Below are 20,277 nucleotides of genomic sequence, written 5' to 3' on the forward strand. Positions count from 1 at the left end.
TACCATGCAAGCATTTCTCTTATTCACAAAAAAGACAAGGACCCCTTAGACCCCGCGTCTTATAGACCGGTGAGCTTACTCAACGTGGACAATAAAAATTGTAGCTACACGACTGGAAACAATCTTGCCGACAATAATTTCACAGGACCAAACTGGGTTTATCAAAAACAGACAGTTGTTTTTTAATATTAGAAGATTACTAAATATAATTCACACTCAGGATAAAAAAAATCTACATCCTGAAATTTTACTCTCCTTGGATGCGGAAAAAGCTTTTGACAGGGTCGAATGGGATTATCTCTTTTCGACCCTGTAAAAATTCGGATTTGGCCCAAAAATTATATCTTTGGTAAAATTATTATATGCCCAACCCAATGCTTCAGTGCGGACTAACAATGTGCATTTAAGTTATTTCCCTCTCAGCCGCTTGACTAGACAGGGCTGCCCTCTCTCGCCATTACTTTTTGCAATAGCCATTGAACCCCTGGCTCTTTTATTACGGGCAAAGGAGGAGTTCATTGGGATTAAAAGGGGAAAAACGGAACAGAAAGTTTCTTTTTACGCGGACGATCTATATTTCAAACCCTGTTAAATCTGTTCCTGTGATAATGGAAATTTTGAAGGAATTTGGAGCAATATCAGGTTACAAATTGAACTTATCAAAAAGTACCTTATTTCCAATTAATTCTAAAGCCCGTATGAATACTAATGTGTTTAATATCTTTCCCTTTTCAATCTCAACTGAATTTAAATATCTCGGGATAAATATTACGCAGGAATATAACGGCCTCTTTAACCCTCTGGGGACCAAAAACGCGCCCATGCGTTTTGCTCGTTTTTTTTTTTTTAGCAATGTAAATTAAGTTCATAATGCTCTGTTAATTTTGAACTTTCATTTTCGTGTTATACATCAATTGATCCTGTTCAGTTTCTATTTTTTTCTGTGTACTCACAATAAAAATAAAGTGTTTTGCTTTTTGCCAAATAAAGAAAAATTAACATGATGCGAGTTCTGCACTCTCTCTGTCCGTGAACTCCAATTTGAAACGCGGAAATGTGGAAACATGGAAAATGTGTTAAGCCATCTATGCAAAACAGGTAAACGCCCCCAAGCAAATGCATTAAACGCTTCAAGTTTCATCATTCAGTCACCTGCGCGTTGGGAAGATGGCACGATACACCGGTGCAGAAGCCCTTCAGCTCGTCCTGGATACTAGCGACGAAGAGTCTGATGACGACCGTTTGTATTTTGAAGAGTGACTTGATCCAGCCGTGGATAGAATTTCGGATGAGTAAGTATTTAGTCTTACTTGCAGTAGTTGACAAGCTATTCAATATAAACATGAAGCTTACATATTATACTGGGTGGACTATTTTCCACTTGCCATTCAGAGTATTGACATTTGATATCTTCTTATAGCCTATTCAACACGATCTAATGAAAGTGCATATCTATACCATGAATTTAATATCTCGTACCATTTCAAATTTTTTTTAGTGCATATGCTACGCACTGTAAACCCCTTGGTTAGGAAATTTGTATTTGTATGTGTAAATGATATGTTTAGATCATTATGTATGAAAGCTAGAATTTAGAAATTATTTTAGAAAATAGGCCTAGGTGTTTAGATTATATTTTGACTAGTTTAAATGCTGCCTCATCATTAACGATGCATGCTCGCAAATATCAGTTGTAAATGTGTGTAAATGTGCTGAAATGTATAAATATACCCAGTTAATGAAGTGCGCAAATGTTTGTGGTGTGCCTCTCCGGTAATGGCCCATTGACACGCATATAGGCTTATTGCACGCGTCTAAAATTATGTACATCAGTTATTCATTATAGACTAATGCTGCTATAGTTATATTTATGTAATAATATTCTTCAACTTTTTTAAAAGGAATGTAGCTTCATCACTACCTCCGCTCCGCCACACACTCCACAGACTCTTGTTTATAGCCGACTGATTATTTTTTTATTTTGCTCACATTTAATTTGCTTAGAGCAACATTTAGAATTACAATAAAACAGATTGAAAAACAAAACCTTTGAATGTCCTCTCATTCTTTCTTCAGGCTGCCTCACTTGATGGGGGGGGGGGGGGTCTATGTCACACCCCTGGTCTGAATCTCATTAATATTGATAGGTCATTACCACTCCCATGCATAAACCTCTTCTGACAAAAAAAAAAAACTGTCTTACAATGTTTAAATCAATGTATTGTTTTATGTGAACGATTAGGCAGGATGATTTTCACATCATTTTGAAGCCAGAACTCGAAGCGACAACATCCATTAGTCAAAAGTATTGTGGACACATATTTAGTATGTGTTTTGTGGTCTTATTTCAGCAACTTTCATTTTTTTTTTCAATAACCACGCATAAACATTATTCTCTTAAAAATACAAACATGTTCATACATGTTACTTACATATTATGGTAGCTCCGTTTGTGCTATATAGAGTGAATTTACACCTTTGCCATTAACATGTTTATAAATAACTGAAAAAAGCACAAATGCCAGGGCATGTCAAAACATCCCAAGGGCCCCAAAAACACCTTGGTCCCCAGAGGGTTAAGCACAACTTTTTGAAATTATATGATCAAACGAAAAAGGATATAGATACATGGAAGAATCTACCACTTTCATTAGCAGGTCAAATAAATATTATTAGAATGAATGTTCTGCCTAAGTTTCTGTTCTTGTTCCAATGTATTCGTATTTGGATAGCCAAGGCATTTTTTAATAAACTAGATTCCCTCTTGTCATATTTTATATGGAATGGAAAAACTCCAAGAATCAAGAAAATGTTCTTGCAAAGACCAACTTGTTGGGGAGGAATGGGATTACCCTGTTTCCGACGTTATTACTGGTCATGTAATATCCGCTCAATGTCGTTTTGGTTGTCCACTCAGGGGGCTGATTGGAGTAGGATGGAGAATGAAAGCTGTTATCCCTCCTTGTTAAAAGCATTACTTTATTCAGCTTTGCCTATTTCAAAACAAAAACTTGTGAACCCAGTAGTTTCTCATTCAGTTAAAATCTGGTCCCAGATTAGGATGCATTATGGATGGAGGGGCATGTCAGCTTTAAGTCCATTGATAAATAATCACACATTTCCTCCATCAGTCTTAAATATAACATTTCTTCACTGGGAACATAAAGGTATTCGATGTACAAAAGATTTATTTATTGAAAATATATTTCCCACATTCAAACAATTACAGAGCAAATACAGATTGGAAAGTAAAGATTTCTTCAAATACCCACAGATCCGAAGTTTTGTTAAGGGCTTATTTCCGTCTTTCCCTAATCAGCCCCCAAACTCCGCAATGGAAACAGTGTTTTTGTCTAATCCATTTCAAAGAGGGCTAATTGCTAAAATCCACAATGTGCTATCACAGGAAGAAACAACACCTACATTGGACCATTTGAAAAGAGCCTGGCAGGATGACCTAGGGGTGTCTATTACAGACAATCAATGGTCAAAAGCCCAAAGAAATGTTCATTCTAACTCTGTATGTATTAGACATGGTCTTTTGCAGTTCAAGGTGCTCATTAATCCTTCTTGTGATAGATGTTTACAAGGGCCAGCCTCTCTTGCACATATGTTTTGGAATTGTCCTCACATTACGACCTATTGGAACACTTTTTCCAAGATTTGGAAAAAACAGCTTAAGCCAGTCTGGGCTCTTTTTGGTGTGAAACCAGTCAATGTACAACTCTCGAACACTCAAAACAGCATGGTTTGTTTTGTGACCTTGTTAGCGCGGAGATTGATTCTCTTGTGTATTTAAAGAGTGTTCATTTACCTGAGATTGAGGCAGGGATTGAACTGCTGATAGGGACAAATGTTCCTAAAGCATTGGAACCATTGGAGGTAATCCGCAGCGTAAATGATGGACCCTATGCAATCAGGACAATGTTGGGATGGACTGTGAATGGCCCACTCTCTGGAGACAGTGAGAACAAAATGGATGGTGCTCCGCCAGAAGTCACTGTCAACAGAATTTCAGTTGTGAATTTGGAAGACATATGGCAACAGCAGTTTAAAATGGACTTCCCAGAATGTAGCCAAGATGAACAAACTGGCTATTCAAAAGAAGATAAAAAATTCATGGAAATGGTGATCCATTCTGCCAAACTTGTTGATGGGCATTATGAGATTGGTTTACGTTTAACCCCCCAACTGGATCACATTATGGAGAGTCTTGGAAGAGGTTAATTAGATCTGTGCGGAAAGTTCTGAATTCTACCTTAAAGGTGCAGAATCTAGATGAAGAAGTTCTACACACTGTTCTTTGCGAAGTGCAATTTCGTCCAATTACCTTAGCATCCACAGACTCCAGTGACTTGGAAGCATTAACACCAAACCACCTGTTGCTTTTAAGGACTTCACCATCTTTACCACCAGGAGAATTAAAAAAGGATGATGTTTATGCTCGTAGACTGTGGAAACAAGTCCAGTACATGTCAGATTTGTTCTGGAAGAGATGAACGTCAGCTTCAAGAACGTCAGAAATGGTCCAGAATCAAACGCAACTTTAAATCAGGAGACATAGTGCTTATAGTGGATAAAACAGCACCTCGAAACTCTTGGCTTATGGGAGGCATTATTCAAACTTTTCCAGACAGAAGAGGATTTGTGCGTCATGTGCAAATTAAGACTAAAAGCAGCTGTCTGGACATACCGATAACCAAGGTCTGACTTCTACAAGAAGCAGAAGATGGATAACTTCACTTGTTACCTGACTTTTTTTTTTTTTTGACATTGACATTGGCCTATGAGCTTGACAAAGATAAACTGGAAAGAATACTTTGAGTATGAGTATGAACACTTTTTTTGGCTTGACTTTTTTCCAAGATTTTTCCAAAAACATTTTTTGAAGAAGAAATGGACATTTATATGATGTTGTTAATGCATTGTTAAAATTGAAAATTTCATGTCTCTAATAAAAGTGTAATCATTATTTGATAATAATTAGGGGCTGGAATGTAGTAGACATGAAAGAGGTAATGTTTTTGATTGTCACGTGATCATGGTGGGGGGGTCACGGGATTTTGTAGGAATGTGAATATTAGTCACCTGTTCACTGATTGAGATAGGAGGAGGGGGTGAGCAGGGACGATGTATTCTTTGTTGACCACTAAACTTTGTACCATCAAGAAACATCGGTCTGTGCAATAAAAAGCTAGTAAAAGTTTATTCTTCAACTATGTTTTTATTTTATGCATCACAAGTGCATAAAGTCCCTGTCTTAGTCTCTCAGTGGTTTGATCATTGGATTGAGTAGCCGCTATAATTTCAAACTGGTCGTCATTAAGTGGAATTATTCCTTTTTTATGCAAAAGTGTGATTCTTTTTTTTTTTAAATAACACAAAATAAATAGAGTAAAGATGAAGTTGACCGATAGCATTATAATAATGTTTTTTCAAGATTTACATAGATATGGCGATATATTGTTATAGTGAGTTATTCTGGCCATGCTAATCGTGTAGTGATAAATCTGATATGGTGAGAGTCCTGGTTCAGGTGAAACACACCACTTCCCTCTTTTCAGCAGCACACACACATTTTGAGGAAATGCTCACGCTTTTGCAAGGGTCTGTTTGCACAAGCATTACAAGGCAAGTTGATTTACATCAAACATTTGTGATTTAAAAAACCTCTTCACTGTATCCTGCATCTGTTGTCTGGTTTGTAGTTTGTCCGTTTTTTTTTTTAGCTGTTAGTTTTACTTTCTTTTGGGGGATAATAATATATTAAGATGTAAATGTTCCTCTTCAGGGAGACTCCTCACCGCTGCCTTCTACCACCGGCAGGATCTGACGGTTCAAGCAGGAATTTGTCACTGAACCACTGGATGGGGCTTACGCCAAAGATATATTGTATACACTATCTACATATTAATCCTTATTCACTCCGAGTCTTTATGGTAGAGATGATCTTACCCCAGTATCTCCAGTTTACAGTGAGGATTCTCCAGTACAGCAGAGATCAGCTTCACTCCTGAGTCTCCTAGTTTATTCTCAGACAGATACAGTTTTCTCAGGTGTGAGGGGTTTGATCTCAGAGCTGAAGCCAGAGCAGCACAACCTTCATCTGTGACACCACAATTCCTCAACCTGTAGAGAACAATGACACACTCTTCATTCTCTCAGATCAGACACACAGATCGAATCAACAGACTTCTTCATTTAAAAAAAGCACAGATCACCATGTTTGATGTAAGAGAGATTCACCATGATATTTGTGTGTGTTTGTTTGAGAGGGAAAGTTTATATAAAAACGTATATAAATTATTTATATCACATTAAATAATGTGTAAAGATGATCACAGAAAATTATGGATGTGATGGTCATTAAGGATGAATTCATCTTTTTCTTAATGTACTAAAGTCCTGACTGTGCTGAAATTGTGTTTAAAGTATAGAGTGTTAATGTTGATCGTATCAGGTTACTGAGGAGCAGTTCATGTGTTCAATCATTTACAGATCAATCATTAAATATCACTTCAACTCAAGAATGAGAGATTGAACAGAAAAATATTATTTATTGCTCTTCATTAACACAGATGTAATATTAAAATTAATGAATGATAATTATGTCGACTCCCAATTGTTTTTATAAATGTAATTAGAACTGTCACGATTCCACTTGATAAAATTAAAGTACTCAATTTAAAAAAAAAAATCTTTGACTGCAATTTACCCGTGAATATATAGTAAAGTGTAATTTTTTATTCATCAAAGAATCCTGAAAAGAAATTGTACACGACTGTTTTCAACATTGCTAATAATAATAATGAATATTTTTTGAGCATAAAAAATCATTAGAATTATTTATGAAGGATTATGTGACACTGAAGACTGGAGTAATGATGCAGAAATTCAGCTTTGATCACAGGAATAAATTACATTTTAAAATTTATTAAAATAGAAAACAGTTATTTTAAATTATCATAATATTTAATAACATTGCTTTTTTTGTATTTTTAATCAAATAAATGCAGCCTTGGTGAGCAGAAGAGACTTCTTTTAAAAACATAAATCTTACTGATCCAAATTTTTTGAACAGCAGTGTGTGTGTTATGATTTGGTTGCGGACAGCACTGAGCACAACGACTGACGAACCTAATGCAGTTTATTGAGAGCACAATCCAAAGTCATAGTACATTAAAACAGGCAGAAGGTCAGAGCTCAGAAAATCAGTCCAAACAAACAAACAAATCCAGAGGGCAAGACAAGAACGAGAAAACCAGGGGTTATTCCAGAAAGCAGGTTGTGTGACATACCCGGGTATGTTTAAGGGTGAGTAAGTGGATAACCTCAACTTTCGGTTCCAAAAACAGAGGTAACTTGGTATGTCAGTAGCCATAGCAGCTCCAGAGCAGGTTCTGTTCCAGGGTCAGTTTACTCCAGAGGTGTTCAGCGCATGCGTGCCCTATTGATGAGGCTCCAGTGGGCCTGAGAGTTATATCTACACTGAACAAAATTATGAACGCAACACTTTTGTTTTTGCCCCCATTTTTCATGAGCTGAACTCAATGATCTAAGACTTTTTCTATGTACACAAAGTGTGTGACTATCAGTACTTCAGTATCACCTTAATGAGGAGCAGCTCATGTGTTCAATCATTTACAGATCAAACACATGAACTCACAGCAGCAGGAGAAATAGAGAAAACGCTTCAAACAGAAAAATATTAATTCTCTTACATCATATGAACAGACGTGAAATTAATTTGATGAATTTGATCATTAACTTTGCTTGTAATTAATGTAATAGTTATTTTCCTGCTATTACATTTCCTACAAAATTCCATTTTGATTATACTTTATGAATTCACAGTGACAGTTTCATGTGACAGTCACGTATGATCTTACCCCAGTATCTCCAGTTTACAGTGAGGATTCTCCAGTACAGAAGAGAACAGCTTCACTGAGTCTCCTAGATTATTATATGACAGATTCAGTTTTCTCAGGTGTGAGGGGTTTGATCTCAGAGCTGAAGCCAGAGCAGCACAACCTTCATCTGTGACACCACAATCAACCAACCTGTAGAGAACAATGACACACTCTTCATTCTCTCAGATCAAAACAGAAATCTTTGTTTTTCTTAATTGTGTTTATAATTTGTGCAATATCTCTCTTTTTTTTTTAATTAATTCAATATATTAGTAAGTTTAACTGTTATTATAAGAGATTATGTCTCTGTCTGAGGGAGAAAGATTATATAAAACTGATTAAATGAAACACATTGAATACATCTGTTTTTTCCGAAAATATAAATGTATTAACATTTAAATTAAATTAAATGTTTATATACATACATTATAAAAGCATACATTTAAAAATAAATTTCTCACACAAATATCATAAAAAATGGTTAAGTAGATCACAAATCAGGTCAGATAGGTGGAGGGTTCAAAAGCTGAAGTATGACACTCATATTTTTTGCTAAACCATTAATTTATAATGTTTAAGTAAGAAATGTTATAATTTTTTAACAGTGATGCTCGTTCTCAGTATTACTTACTCAGCTGATCTAGTTGCTGTAACCACAGGCATCAGCTTCTGAAGAACTTCATTTGCTGAGTTTTGTGTGACACTAATTGAAAATAAAAAACAAGTTAAATATTAATGCTAACAATAATAATAATTCATATCATAGGTAAATATATTATACCTTCCTAAAAACCCTCAAATATTTTTTTTTATTATTAAACACTGCTTTATAAAGGACATGTTAAAAAAATGCTTTAGTATCTATAACAGTAGAAGCCTCGTATTCAGCCAACACAGATTCATTTTTCTTTTTCTTGCCAAAGTTGCTGTGGCAGGTCTATTAGTCTGCATTTACACTACAACACTATACACTTACACAACCATTTTTGTCCTGTCCATTGCTATGGTTAGAAGGGGGTAAGAAAAAAGTATTTTTGTACCTGCATCAGCAAATTATTTGCAGAAATTTTAAGCACAAGAGTTTGTTTGCTTGTTGCTTTTCTATTTTCAATCATTGTCCATCATTTTGCGAGCAACTGGTAATACAGAAAAATGATGATGAGACATTAATCTAATTTATTTTCTTAATACTTCCCTTGTGGCCCATAGTGAAAAAAAATTGTGTTTTCATGAATCAAGAAGTATTTTGTGTTAAACAAGTTGTTTTTCAAATGAGAAGTAAGCTAATCTAATCTTTTATCCTCACAGCGTGCAGGTTATGCGATGATGCGCTATGAAATTACTGCGGGGCAAATTAACTGTAACATTAATGTAATGATAAAATTAGCCTAATAATATTAACAACAATAATTTAATATGTCCTGCGTGCCTGTCCGCTACGCTAAGAACTAAATGGCCACCAGGCCTTCAGAGGCGCTTGATGACGTGGCAGTCGAGATATGCAGCCTTACTAGGACACAGCCACGGTTTGAGAAACACCTGTACATGTACAATATCCCAGAAATCAATTTTTTCCATGATTTAAACACCTCTGATCTCTTAGTTTATCTTGATTGCACTCAGTGTTACTTACTGATCATTTCTGGCTCCAATAAATCTGCTCAGGTCAAACTCCTGCATAGTCTCCTCTGAGGACAACAACACAAAAACTAAAGCTGACCACTGAGACGAGGAGAGTTTCACATCACGTAATCCTCCACGGCTCATATGAGGTTCAGCTTCGTTCACTAGAGAAAGATCACCCAGTTCATTCAGACAGTGAAACAGATTGATGTATTTATCTGGAGAGGGATTCTCACTGATCTTTCCTTTAATATAGTCAGCTGTTCTCTCATTGTTGTGAGAGCTGTTTGCTGTCTGTGTCTTTAGTTCTTGTAAGAGACTCTGATTAGACTCCACTGACAGACCCAGAAGGAAACGAAGGAAAAGGTCCAGATGCCCATTTTTACTGTCTAAAGCCTCATCCACAGCTCTCTGATGGAGATCAGATAGGGAAACTTTGTCTCCATTAGTTGGTTTGGTAATCTGGTCAAACACATTGATGTTATTGTTGATAAAGGAGAGATGCACATATAGAGCTGCTAAATGTTCCTGAATGCTCAGATGAACAAAGCAGAAGACTTTCCCCTGATACAAGCCCAACTCCTCTCTGAAGATCTGAGTGCACAATCCTGAGTAAACTGATGCTTCTGTCTCACCAATGCCACACTCGCTCAGGTCTTCCTCATAGAAGATCAGGTTGCCTTTCACAAGCTGCCGATAAGCCAGTTTCCCCAGTTTAACAATCATGTCTTCATCTTTCACTTTCTTCTCATAGTCCTTCTCATGTTTGATGTTGGTCTGAATGAGGAGGAAGTGTGTGTACATTTGAGTGAGAGTCTTGGGAATCTCTCCACTCTCTGCTTCACTCAACATCTTCTCTAGAACAGTGGCTGAGATCCAGCAGAACACTGGGATGTGGCACATAATAAAGAGGCTCCTTGATGACTTCAGGTGTGAGATGATCCTGTCGGCCAGACTCTGATCACTGATTCTCTTCCTGAAGTATTCCTCCTTCTGTGTGTCACTGAAGCCTCGTACCTCTGTCACTCGATGGACACACTCAGAGGGGACGAGATCCGCTGCTGCTGGTCTGGAGGTGATCCAGATGAGAGCAGAGGGAAGCAGATTCCCCACAATGAGGTTCGTCAGCAGCTGGTCCACTGAGGCTGATTCAGTCACATCACACAACCTCACATCGCTCTGAAAATCCAGACACAGACGACACTCATCCAGACCATCAAAGATGAACAACACTTTATACTCATCACTGGATATGTCCATTTCTTTTGTTTCAGGGAAAAAGACATAAAGAAGATCTAAAAGACTGAGTGTTTTGTCCTTCATCCAGTTGAGCTCTCTGAAAGCAAGTGGAAATATGAGCTGGACGTCCTGATTCTCTTTCCCTTCAGCCCAGTCCAGGATGAACTTCTGCACAGAGACTGTTTTTCCAATGCCAGCGACTCCCTTTGTCAGCACAGTTCTTATGGGTTTGTCTTGTCCAGGTAAAGGTCTAAAGATGTCACTGCATTTGATCTGTGTCTCCTCTTTTTCTGCTCTCCTGGACTGTGTCTCAATCTGTCTCACCTCATGCTCATTATTGATCTCTCCACTTTCACTCTCTGTGATGTAGAGCTCTGTGTAGATCTCGTTCAGGAGTGTTGGGTTTCCCTGCTTTGATATTCCCTCACACAAACACTCAAACTTCTTTCTCAGATTTGATCTCAATGTGTTGAGGACTTCAGCAGGTTTAGAGTCATGGCTGTAAGATTAAAATACCACATTATTACACAAGTCAAAGAATTAAATAACCATAAATTACAAAATAGATTATTTGTTTGCTGTATTATTGGACACAGAACATCATTGGATTTCTGAAATGTTTTAATTATTAATCATGTGTTTGAGTGATGTGAATTGCAGCACCTACAATTAATCAACAACAAAAGTCCTGCATTTTACCTGAGACCAGGACACATGCTTTTATTAAAGTCTTGTGGTTGAATCACAGGCTTGAACACAGTTTTGTTTTTAACTGGTCTGGATAGAAGATTTGACCTTAAATCAGAATGAAGAGGGTAAATAATCAGACACACTGATATTGATGTAATTGTGTCATTAACTGAGTAACAGACCAACAGCTTTTACAGTGTGTATTATATTAACAATAATACATAGAGCTTTACACAAGAGCACAATGATAATCATTAATTGACTGAAACTTGCAGGATTTGATCTTATAATTGTTTAGCTCAAATCAGATCAGATCATTAAACTGCAGTATATTAATAATAATGTCATAAAAAATTAAAATACTATAAGCATAACATAGAAGTGATATACCTGAGATCAGAATGTGTCTTTCCACTCTTAAACGTTATTGGATCATCCATAGACCAGTTACTCTTCATAGACACACAGCTGGACTCTGGGTTTGATCTCTTCTGCTGGACTGAACTGATTTTAAAACTAAGTAAAATAAAAAGCATACAGACTTATAAATGTTGTGCACTTTTACTGGAATCTTCTGTCTTAAGAAAGACCAGGGAGTGTTGTTACACTTCTGAATTAACGTCTGTAACTCAGTGGTGTTTTGCAAATGTTTTATTTTGGTGTGAAACATCACTGTGTAGCTTTCAACAAACCAAACAAACTTAAAAATATTTTGTCAATAAAATACAATTATTATAGCCTGACGTCGTCATACTCAGGTTCTAGTCAGAATGTGAGTCTGATCTGCTCCATTGGGCTGTGATTATGAGGCGTGTTTCAACCGAACCAGGAAAGAAAATGCCTCTGCACTCAATTGGATAGACCTACAACCAATCAGAGCAATGGAGTGAGTGATGTATGTTCTTCATTCATCTTTCCGATCGACAAATGCCTTGATCGCGGTTCTCTGTTCCTCTTTTAAAATGAATGCGCTGTCGATATCTTCTATAACAGACGCGATGGCAGAATCTACACATGATGTTTCATAAACAAAGTTCGGGAGGAGCACGTTCAAATAATCAGTCCAATCAACTTGTCATCAAACAATTACCATGTATACCCTATCAGCATGAGAGGAAGCATATATTTATTAACTCTGTCACTCACCTAACATTCCTTGACAGTTTTCAGCATCCCCCCACTCACTCTTGGCTTGTTCTTCCACAGCCAGGAATACGGGGGAGTACTTTGGGTTCGGGCCGAATACAGAGCCCGGAGCCTCACCTCGGACAGCACGCCAAATATGCATTTATTCTATCTGACTTATTTGTAAGTGTGAACTCGTGAAATTTCAATTCTCCAGTGGCAGTCATCTTTGTTGTAAACGAATTCAACCCAAACGCTCTTTGGTTACGTGGATGATTACGTTACTGTTGATCGTCTGTCCATCATCGTATATAAAGCCCGCCCTGACAATTTGATTGGTCCGAACAGCTCTGGTTCGAGCATAATTGCTCCACAACGGATCAAGTCAACTAAATCAACTTCCCGACCTAAAAATACTGTGGGCGGGGCCAAGTTAGGCTGGCATCCAGGCTACAATTATTACCTTTTTCATGTAAAATAATGGCATTTTTTAATAATAAAAAAAATAAACACAATTTTGAGTCTGACAATGTACACACTGCAAAACACAGTTTACAGCATAGTTCCACACATAATAATAATTAAGTCTTTATTCACCTTTTTCTTGTGGTTTCTCAATATATTTCATAAAAGTTGTTAATGTGATTTATATTGCTAACATCATAAAATATCATAGTTCTAATTGGGGCTCATTGTAACGCAGTGTTACAACACCTATGCAACTGGGATTTACACCCGGATAGTGTCTTCTGCTGGTTAGATCTGCCAAATAACAGATTGGAGATAAATTTGCCTTCTAATATATATATACACAGTGGTTAAAGTGGGATTTGGCAGGTGGGGGAACCCTCAAATTTTGTGTAGGTGCAACAGGGGAAAATGACTTAACGTGGGACTACATATTGAGTATCGTGGTATAGCAATACTTTTTGGGACAAGAGTGTCACTGTGGCACCAAGTATCACACCGCAATATGGAACACAACCTTGTTTTTCACAATGTAAATTTAAACATAAAAATGGGAAGTCCAAAACTGACTCAAATGTGAGGAAAATTTGGATTTCTCTGACCTGCATATGTGCAATTTAGGGCTTTTGAAGGCCAAAAAAATGTATAAGAAATGTATCAATTTAAAACCTTGTCATTAGATTATTTGTCAATACCTGCTCTCTCCTCATCTTCATCTTTCTTTTTCTCTCAGTCTTCTTATCCTGTCCTATTTCTTCCCCTCCTAAAGCTGAACTTTGACTGATAGTCTTTTCACTTTCGTCTGTGTCAGTGAAGAAAGTAAACATAGGCTCAACTGATATTTATATGTTTTATGAGTCATTTTCTGAGACAAGTTAATTTACTCAAGGCTGCCAGGAAAGCTGTAGTCTAAGTCAGTATTGCCAATAGGAACCTTCTACAAGCTTTGGAATTTGAAAACGTCTGTTTTTAAATGTTAAAAGTAATTTTAAATAATACAATTTATTGTCTACGTTTAACGCAGTTAGTGGAATTGGCAGACGTTCCCTAGGCATCATGCGCTGTGGAAACGCGTCAAAGCATTCTCAGGTTTAAATATAATATATATAATATAATAATAAATAATAAAATATATTACAAGGGAAAACAAATGTCCGGAGAATATCGAACCTAAAACTAACTTTACCGTGCTCAACCCCCATGAGTGCATTCACGCATTAGTAATCGCTGGCGTTCAGCGGGGAGGGGAGGCATGAACCGGTGTAACTTAGATGCACTAAAATCAGACAGGAGAACCGTGACTGAGAACATAACGTCGGGAAGCGTGTTTGAGAATGCGGGGCCAGGGGGTGATATTCAGTTTTGATTTGATGAATGATGAAAATTATTGAATTTGATGAGAATATTTGATTTGATTTTAATCTATTTATTTATTAATTTATCTGAGGTGCCGGAACGCAGTTCCGGACCGTTCCGGCCCACTTTAACCCCTGTATAACCCCTGTATATACACTAAAAACGGAGATGGAAATTTACTTCCGCTATGGTTAAAGGTATAGTGGAGGATTTTCTTTTTCCGGGTGGATCATCAAGACTATTGGTTGTCCTAGTTGTCAATCATTCTGGTGATATGTTTATGTAAGGCCGTCGTACGTGCTCGTCCCTAGGTAGTTTTCGCTTTCTGCGCATGCGCACTTTCAGGTGTATATGTGTGGTGAGCTACGGTTTCAGCCATTCATTGAAGCTCGCCGTTCTCACTGGGTTTTTTTCAAAATGTCTGAGGGTCGCAAGAGAAAAAGTGTCTACGAATTGTATGACAAGAAGAGAAAGGCCTCTGAAGAAAGAAACAAGACCAGAGTGTTTTTGGGAGAATATTTCCATTTAATAGGCGTTCCCTCTTGGGAGCAGGTAGAGTGTTGCCCATGTGCATTTTTTCAAAAAGTGGAGAGGGCGGTTCTTTTCTAAAATTCAGGAAAATCCTCCACTATACCTTTAAATAAATGTTCGGTGATATCTTCCAAAGATTTTTGAATTTTGGTGCAGTTTTTTTCTCTATATTGTGTTGAAATGGCAACTAGTAAATACACTCAAGTTTCATTGTGCTAGCATGTGTGGAAGTATTTAAAACAAGTGTGTTACAACTAGCCCTGCATTAGGTTGTGCCCCCGCTTACCCATTTACCTGAGATCAGACTGTGTGTTTCCACTCTTAAACTTTTCTGGCTCTTCCATAGAGCAGTTACTCTTCATAGACACACAGCTGGACTCTGGGTTTGAGCTCTTCTGCTGGACTGAACTGTAACAAAGAACAGATTCAGTTTAATCCTTTAGATTACGGTGTTCATTCTTTATGAGAGGAACCATATAGTATAAACATTCATCTTTCATTAAAACATTTTTTATTTAATATTTCATGTTAGTTTGAAACAAAAACAGGCAAAACATTAATATTTTTTTCTGTAAATGTTTATTTGATCTCTCTTTCTTTCTTTCTTTCTTTCTTTCTTTCTTTCTTTCTTTCTTTCTTTCTTTCTTTCTCTCTCTGTGTGTGTGTGTGTGTGTGTGTGTGTGTGTGTGTGTGCATGCGTGTGTGTTTTCTGATATTTTTTCTGTGATGTAACACAATATTTAACAGTGTTTGTTGAAAGTACCTGCATCCTGGAGAAAAATCTTCATCTCTGGATCCTTGTGAATCAGCCATGATGAAGCTGCAGGAGAATCTGATGAGTTTGATCTCCTCCACTGACTCTGAATGAAGAAACATTCACACACTAGATTAAATTAAACAACCGTCATAATTTTAACATATCTTGAGTGTGTGAACAAAAGGATCATGTGACTGCGTTAACTCAAGCTCAGTCATTCATGTTTACACATATGTGACCCTGGACCACAAAACCAGTCACATGGGTAAATTTTTCGACATTGAGATTTATACATCATCTGAAAGCTGAATAAATAAGCTTTCCATTTATTGTTTGTTAGGATAGGACAATCTGGAATTTGAGGGTGCAAAAAAATCTAAACATTGAGAAAATTGCCTTTAAAGTTGTCCATTTATGTTCGCGATTGTGTTGCATTCACTCACAAAAAGCGTTCTTAAACTGAACGAGTACATCCACTAAAATAAACAGGTTTACCATGCTTATGAAGGATTAATTTCAGACCCATCAACAAAGGCACAACCTCCCACAAAGTGAGCCCTCTTTCCCTCCTTTCGAGTCTTGTCAACAGCAGTCTTTTGTCTATTTAAATGGAGAAAAATCGATCATAACTCCAGTAAACTATGGAGTGCCGCAGGGATCTGTGTTAGGCCCTCTGTTATTCTCAATATATATGATGTCACTTGGAAACATTATAAGGAAACATGGAATTAGTTTCCATTGTTATGCTGATGACACTCAAATATATATTTCATCACGGCCGGATGAAAACGCTAATTTATCCAAATTGACAGAGTGTGTTAAAGATATAAAAGATTGGATGACGCGTAATTTTCTTTTATTAAATCCAGACAAGACAGAGGTAATACTTATCGGTTCAAAAAACCGCCCACAGAACCTCTCACAATACAACTTTGACATCGTAGGATGTCCTGTTACTTTATCCTCTACAGTAAAAGACCTGGGTGTTATACTCGATTGTAACCTGTCTTTTGAAAATCATATTTCGTATGTTACAAAAACTGCCTTTTTCCACCTTAGAAACATTGCTAAGCTACGTAATATGCTATCAGTTTCTGATGCAGAAAAGTTAGTTCATGCATTCATGACCTCGAGACTAGATTACTGTAATGCTTTATTAGCCGGTTGTCCTGCATCCTCAATAAACAAGCTACAGTTAGTCCAAAATGCAGCCGCTAGAGTTCTTACTAGATCAAGAAAATATGATCATATAACACCGATTTTATCATCACTACATTGGCTACCTATAAAGTTCTGTATTAATTATAAGGTATTGCTACTGACTTATAAAGCCCTAAACGGCTTAGCTCCAGTCTATTTAACGGATCTTCTATCACCCTATAATCCATCGCGCTCTTTAAGATCAATAAATTCGAGGCTTTTGGTCATACCTAGGATATCCAGATCAACCAAAGGAGGGAGAGCATTTTCACATTTGGCTCCAAAACTCTGGAATAGCCTTCCTGATACTGTTCGTTACTCGGACTCACTCTCCCAGTTTAAAACTAGATTAAAGACACATCTTTTCAGCCAGGCATTCATATAATATTGTTAATCTCACAGTTTCAAACTACAATCCGGCCTCTAGTTCATAAATGCCAGAGGAGAACTGGCCCCCGACTGAGCCTGGGTTCTCCCAAGGTTTTTTTTTTCTCCATTAGGTCACCTGATGGAGTTTTAGGACACCATTAGGTCACTTGATGGAGTTTTTCGGTTCCTTGCCACTGTTGCCTTTGGCTTGCTCAGTTGGGGATATTTTGGGGATATTTAATTTTATTCTATCAATCAATAAATTCCACTAGAAACAAACTTTGTTGTATTATTTTATTTTAATACTGTGAAGCTGCTTTGATACAATCTGTATTGTAAAAAGCGCTATACAAATATACTTGATTTGATTTGATTTGATTTGATTTCTTTCCTTTAGTCAGCGGTCGACTTCATATTTCGAATCTCAGAGAAAGCGGAAAGAAAACTGTGGGTGTTTTTTCAAAAAAGTAACTTTAGGGAGTGATATTTGTGCCGTTATTAACGTTTTTCAGCAGAGCTCTGCGAAATTTAAGTTAGCATGATGCCATCTTGGACTCCTCCCCAAGATGTTTTCATGTGTAATGTCATCATGTGGAGTAGATGATGTCACTGGAAGAACGTTTGATCAGAACTTTGAGAGAACCTTGCAAGCTAAAGTTTTTTTTGTTTAAAAAATATTTTGTGCTCTTTTTGTTTGTTGTTTGTTTGTTTGTTTGTTTTTTGCCATATATTTTTGTTCTTTTGTTTATTCTTCAGTTTTTTTTTTAGATCCACTGCATTACACAGTCACATGTAACTGGATTTATGTCCGTATTACTAGATTTATGTCCATTTTTATTTATATTTTATTGCAGATAATTTGTTTTCTCAAAATCACAACATTAAACAGGCAGATAAAAAATGATGGACTCTCTCAGAGAATGATGTTAAGTCTATGTTAAATATATAATGTAATAATCTATAAACCAAGGCATATTTAATTTCACTCATTCACTTCACCTCGAAAGCAAATATGATCCATGTGTCCCAGTGCACTGAAATATTTCAAGTAAGTACTTACTATTTTGCCGTTTGTTCTTCGTTAATATATCATGTTTTCTCCTTCACGGCACATCCTGAAAAACACCTTCAGTTGAACTGAACTTTGTGTTCAGAAAAGAGTATGTAGTCTAACAGGTTTTTCTGGATTCGGCACATGACCTACTTTGACTGGAGAGAGAAAATAATCCACAGAACAGCCCCATCAGTCCCTGAAAATCACATGAATCCTGCGGAAAAATTATTATTATTCATGTTCTCAAATCAAAACATACACATACTCTGTAAAATACAGGATAAGATTGAATGAGATCCCCTGGAGCAGGGATGGGCAACTTCGGTCCTGAAGGGCCACTGTCCTACAGAGTTTAGCTCCAACCCTGAAAAAAATCACCAGAATTACGATGAATTTAAATATGTATTTCAAGCTCGAAACAATACGGTCTCTGCTGCCAAAGCAAGAGAAGACTGTTGGAGAAAGATTGCTGATTGTTAATGTGTAAGTTAAACAAATACGTTCTATATTTATGTAAAATTATGTATGTGTAGCCTATATGTGTAATATAGCCTATAGCTTATTTTTATAATATATAAAAAATGTGCATGTATGTACTAAGAAAGATTAATATTCATTGATTTTTAGATGCAACCCCAACTCCAAATGTTCTTGGTAGCAGATAAAGACAAAATAAAATATAATTCAAAGTGGTGAGTATTTACCACAACCTTTTATTACTTTTGTGAACATTTTATCACAAACACTTGTTTGCAGCAAACAGAAATAGAGTTAAATTCAGAAAACCAGAATACACCGGCGGAGGAGTTGGCTCTGAGTAGGCAATAAGGGACGGACGATTATGGATGGGATTACAGGTGCTGTACAATCTGACCCTGGTGCTGGCTCCTTTAAGCAAGTAACACTGGATACGTGTGCAATACATTACTACTTTTTTTAAGTTTTAAATATGGCTGACTGTATGTTCTGCAGGGAAATACAGTGTCCCTGTTGAAGCCAGCACACATACACACAGTCTCCCACACAGAGGTCAGTGTGCAGCAGACAGAACACCAAACATAACCTGCTTTACAACAGTTATGCTTTACATTGGCCTATTTTTATTTATTAGGGTGGAGGAAATGAAGACACTCTGTGTGTTCTCAGACAGTTGCTGATGTGAATGCTCTGGGCTTTTTATTATGGCAAACATTTGAATGTGTGGCATAAAAAAGGGACTGGCCCTTACACATCTCTTTTATTGTAGGATTTTTCACAACCTGCCCCAGACACTGAGACCTCTACCTCAATGGGCTTCAGAAGAAATGTGAACAAGGTAAGGATTTAAAACCCTTGACATAAATTACAGTCAGTCCTGTGTTTGTAGGAAGTCAATGAACTTTTTGTGATTTGATGAGCCTCCAGAAAACTTGTAATGATCATGTTTGTGGTGGAATTGTGTTTCAGGTGGAAACAGACTCAGTCAGGGCCCTGTACAAAAGGAGACTTGAACTAGACAGCACACTAAAGGAGACTTGAACTAGACTGCACACTAAAGGAGACTTGAACTAGACTGCACACTAAAGGAGACTTGAACTAGACTGCACACTAAAGGAGTCTTGAACTAGACTGCACACTAAAGGAGACTTGAACTAGACTGCACACTAAATGAGTCTTGAACTAGACTGCACACTAAAGGAGACTTGAACTAGACTGCACACTAAAGGAGACTTGAACTAGACTGCACACTAAAGGAGACTTGAACTAGACTGCACACTAAAGGAGACTTGAACTAGACTGCACACTAAAGGAGTCTTGAACTAGACTGCACACTAAAGGAGTCTTGAACTAGACTGCACACTAAAGGAGTCTTGAACTAGACTGCACACTAAAGGAGACTTGAACTAGACTGCACACTAAAGGAGTCTTGAACTAGACTGCACACTAAAGGAAACTTGAACTAGACTGCACACTAA

At 37.1% G+C, this 20,277-nt stretch overlaps 1 protein-coding gene across 2 annotated transcripts in view; it reads right to left on the reverse strand.

Moving 5' to 3' along the window:
- The window catches only part of LOC308694109 (NLR family CARD domain-containing protein 3-like), a 39,125-nt gene extending 20,664 nt beyond the window's left edge, over positions 1-18,461 (reverse strand). For both annotated transcript variants that reach the window (XM_081371412.1, XM_081371413.1), the window contains exons 1-9: positions 18,329-18,461; positions 15,706-15,802; positions 15,237-15,350; positions 11,853-11,978; positions 11,472-11,567; positions 9,544-11,271; positions 8,542-8,613; positions 7,890-8,060; positions 5,956-6,129 (exon numbers count right to left, since the gene is read on the reverse strand). In XM_081371412.1, the coding sequence (XP_081227538.1) occupies positions 5,956-6,129; positions 7,890-8,060; positions 8,542-8,613; positions 9,544-11,271; positions 11,472-11,567; positions 11,853-11,978; positions 15,237-15,350; positions 15,706-15,755 (2,531 nt within the window). In that variant the 5' untranslated portion in view covers positions 15,756-15,802; positions 18,329-18,461. The remainder of the gene's footprint in view (positions 1-5,955; positions 6,130-7,889; positions 8,061-8,541; positions 8,614-9,543; positions 11,272-11,471; positions 11,568-11,852; positions 11,979-15,236; positions 15,351-15,705; positions 15,803-18,328) is intronic.
- Positions 18,462-20,277: the final 1,816 nt, after the last annotated feature.

This window comes from Scardinius erythrophthalmus, assembly GCF_964197995.2.
Source record: "Scardinius erythrophthalmus genome assembly, chromosome: 7".
Lineage (NCBI taxonomy): Eukaryota > Metazoa > Chordata > Actinopteri > Cypriniformes > Leuciscidae > Scardinius > Scardinius erythrophthalmus.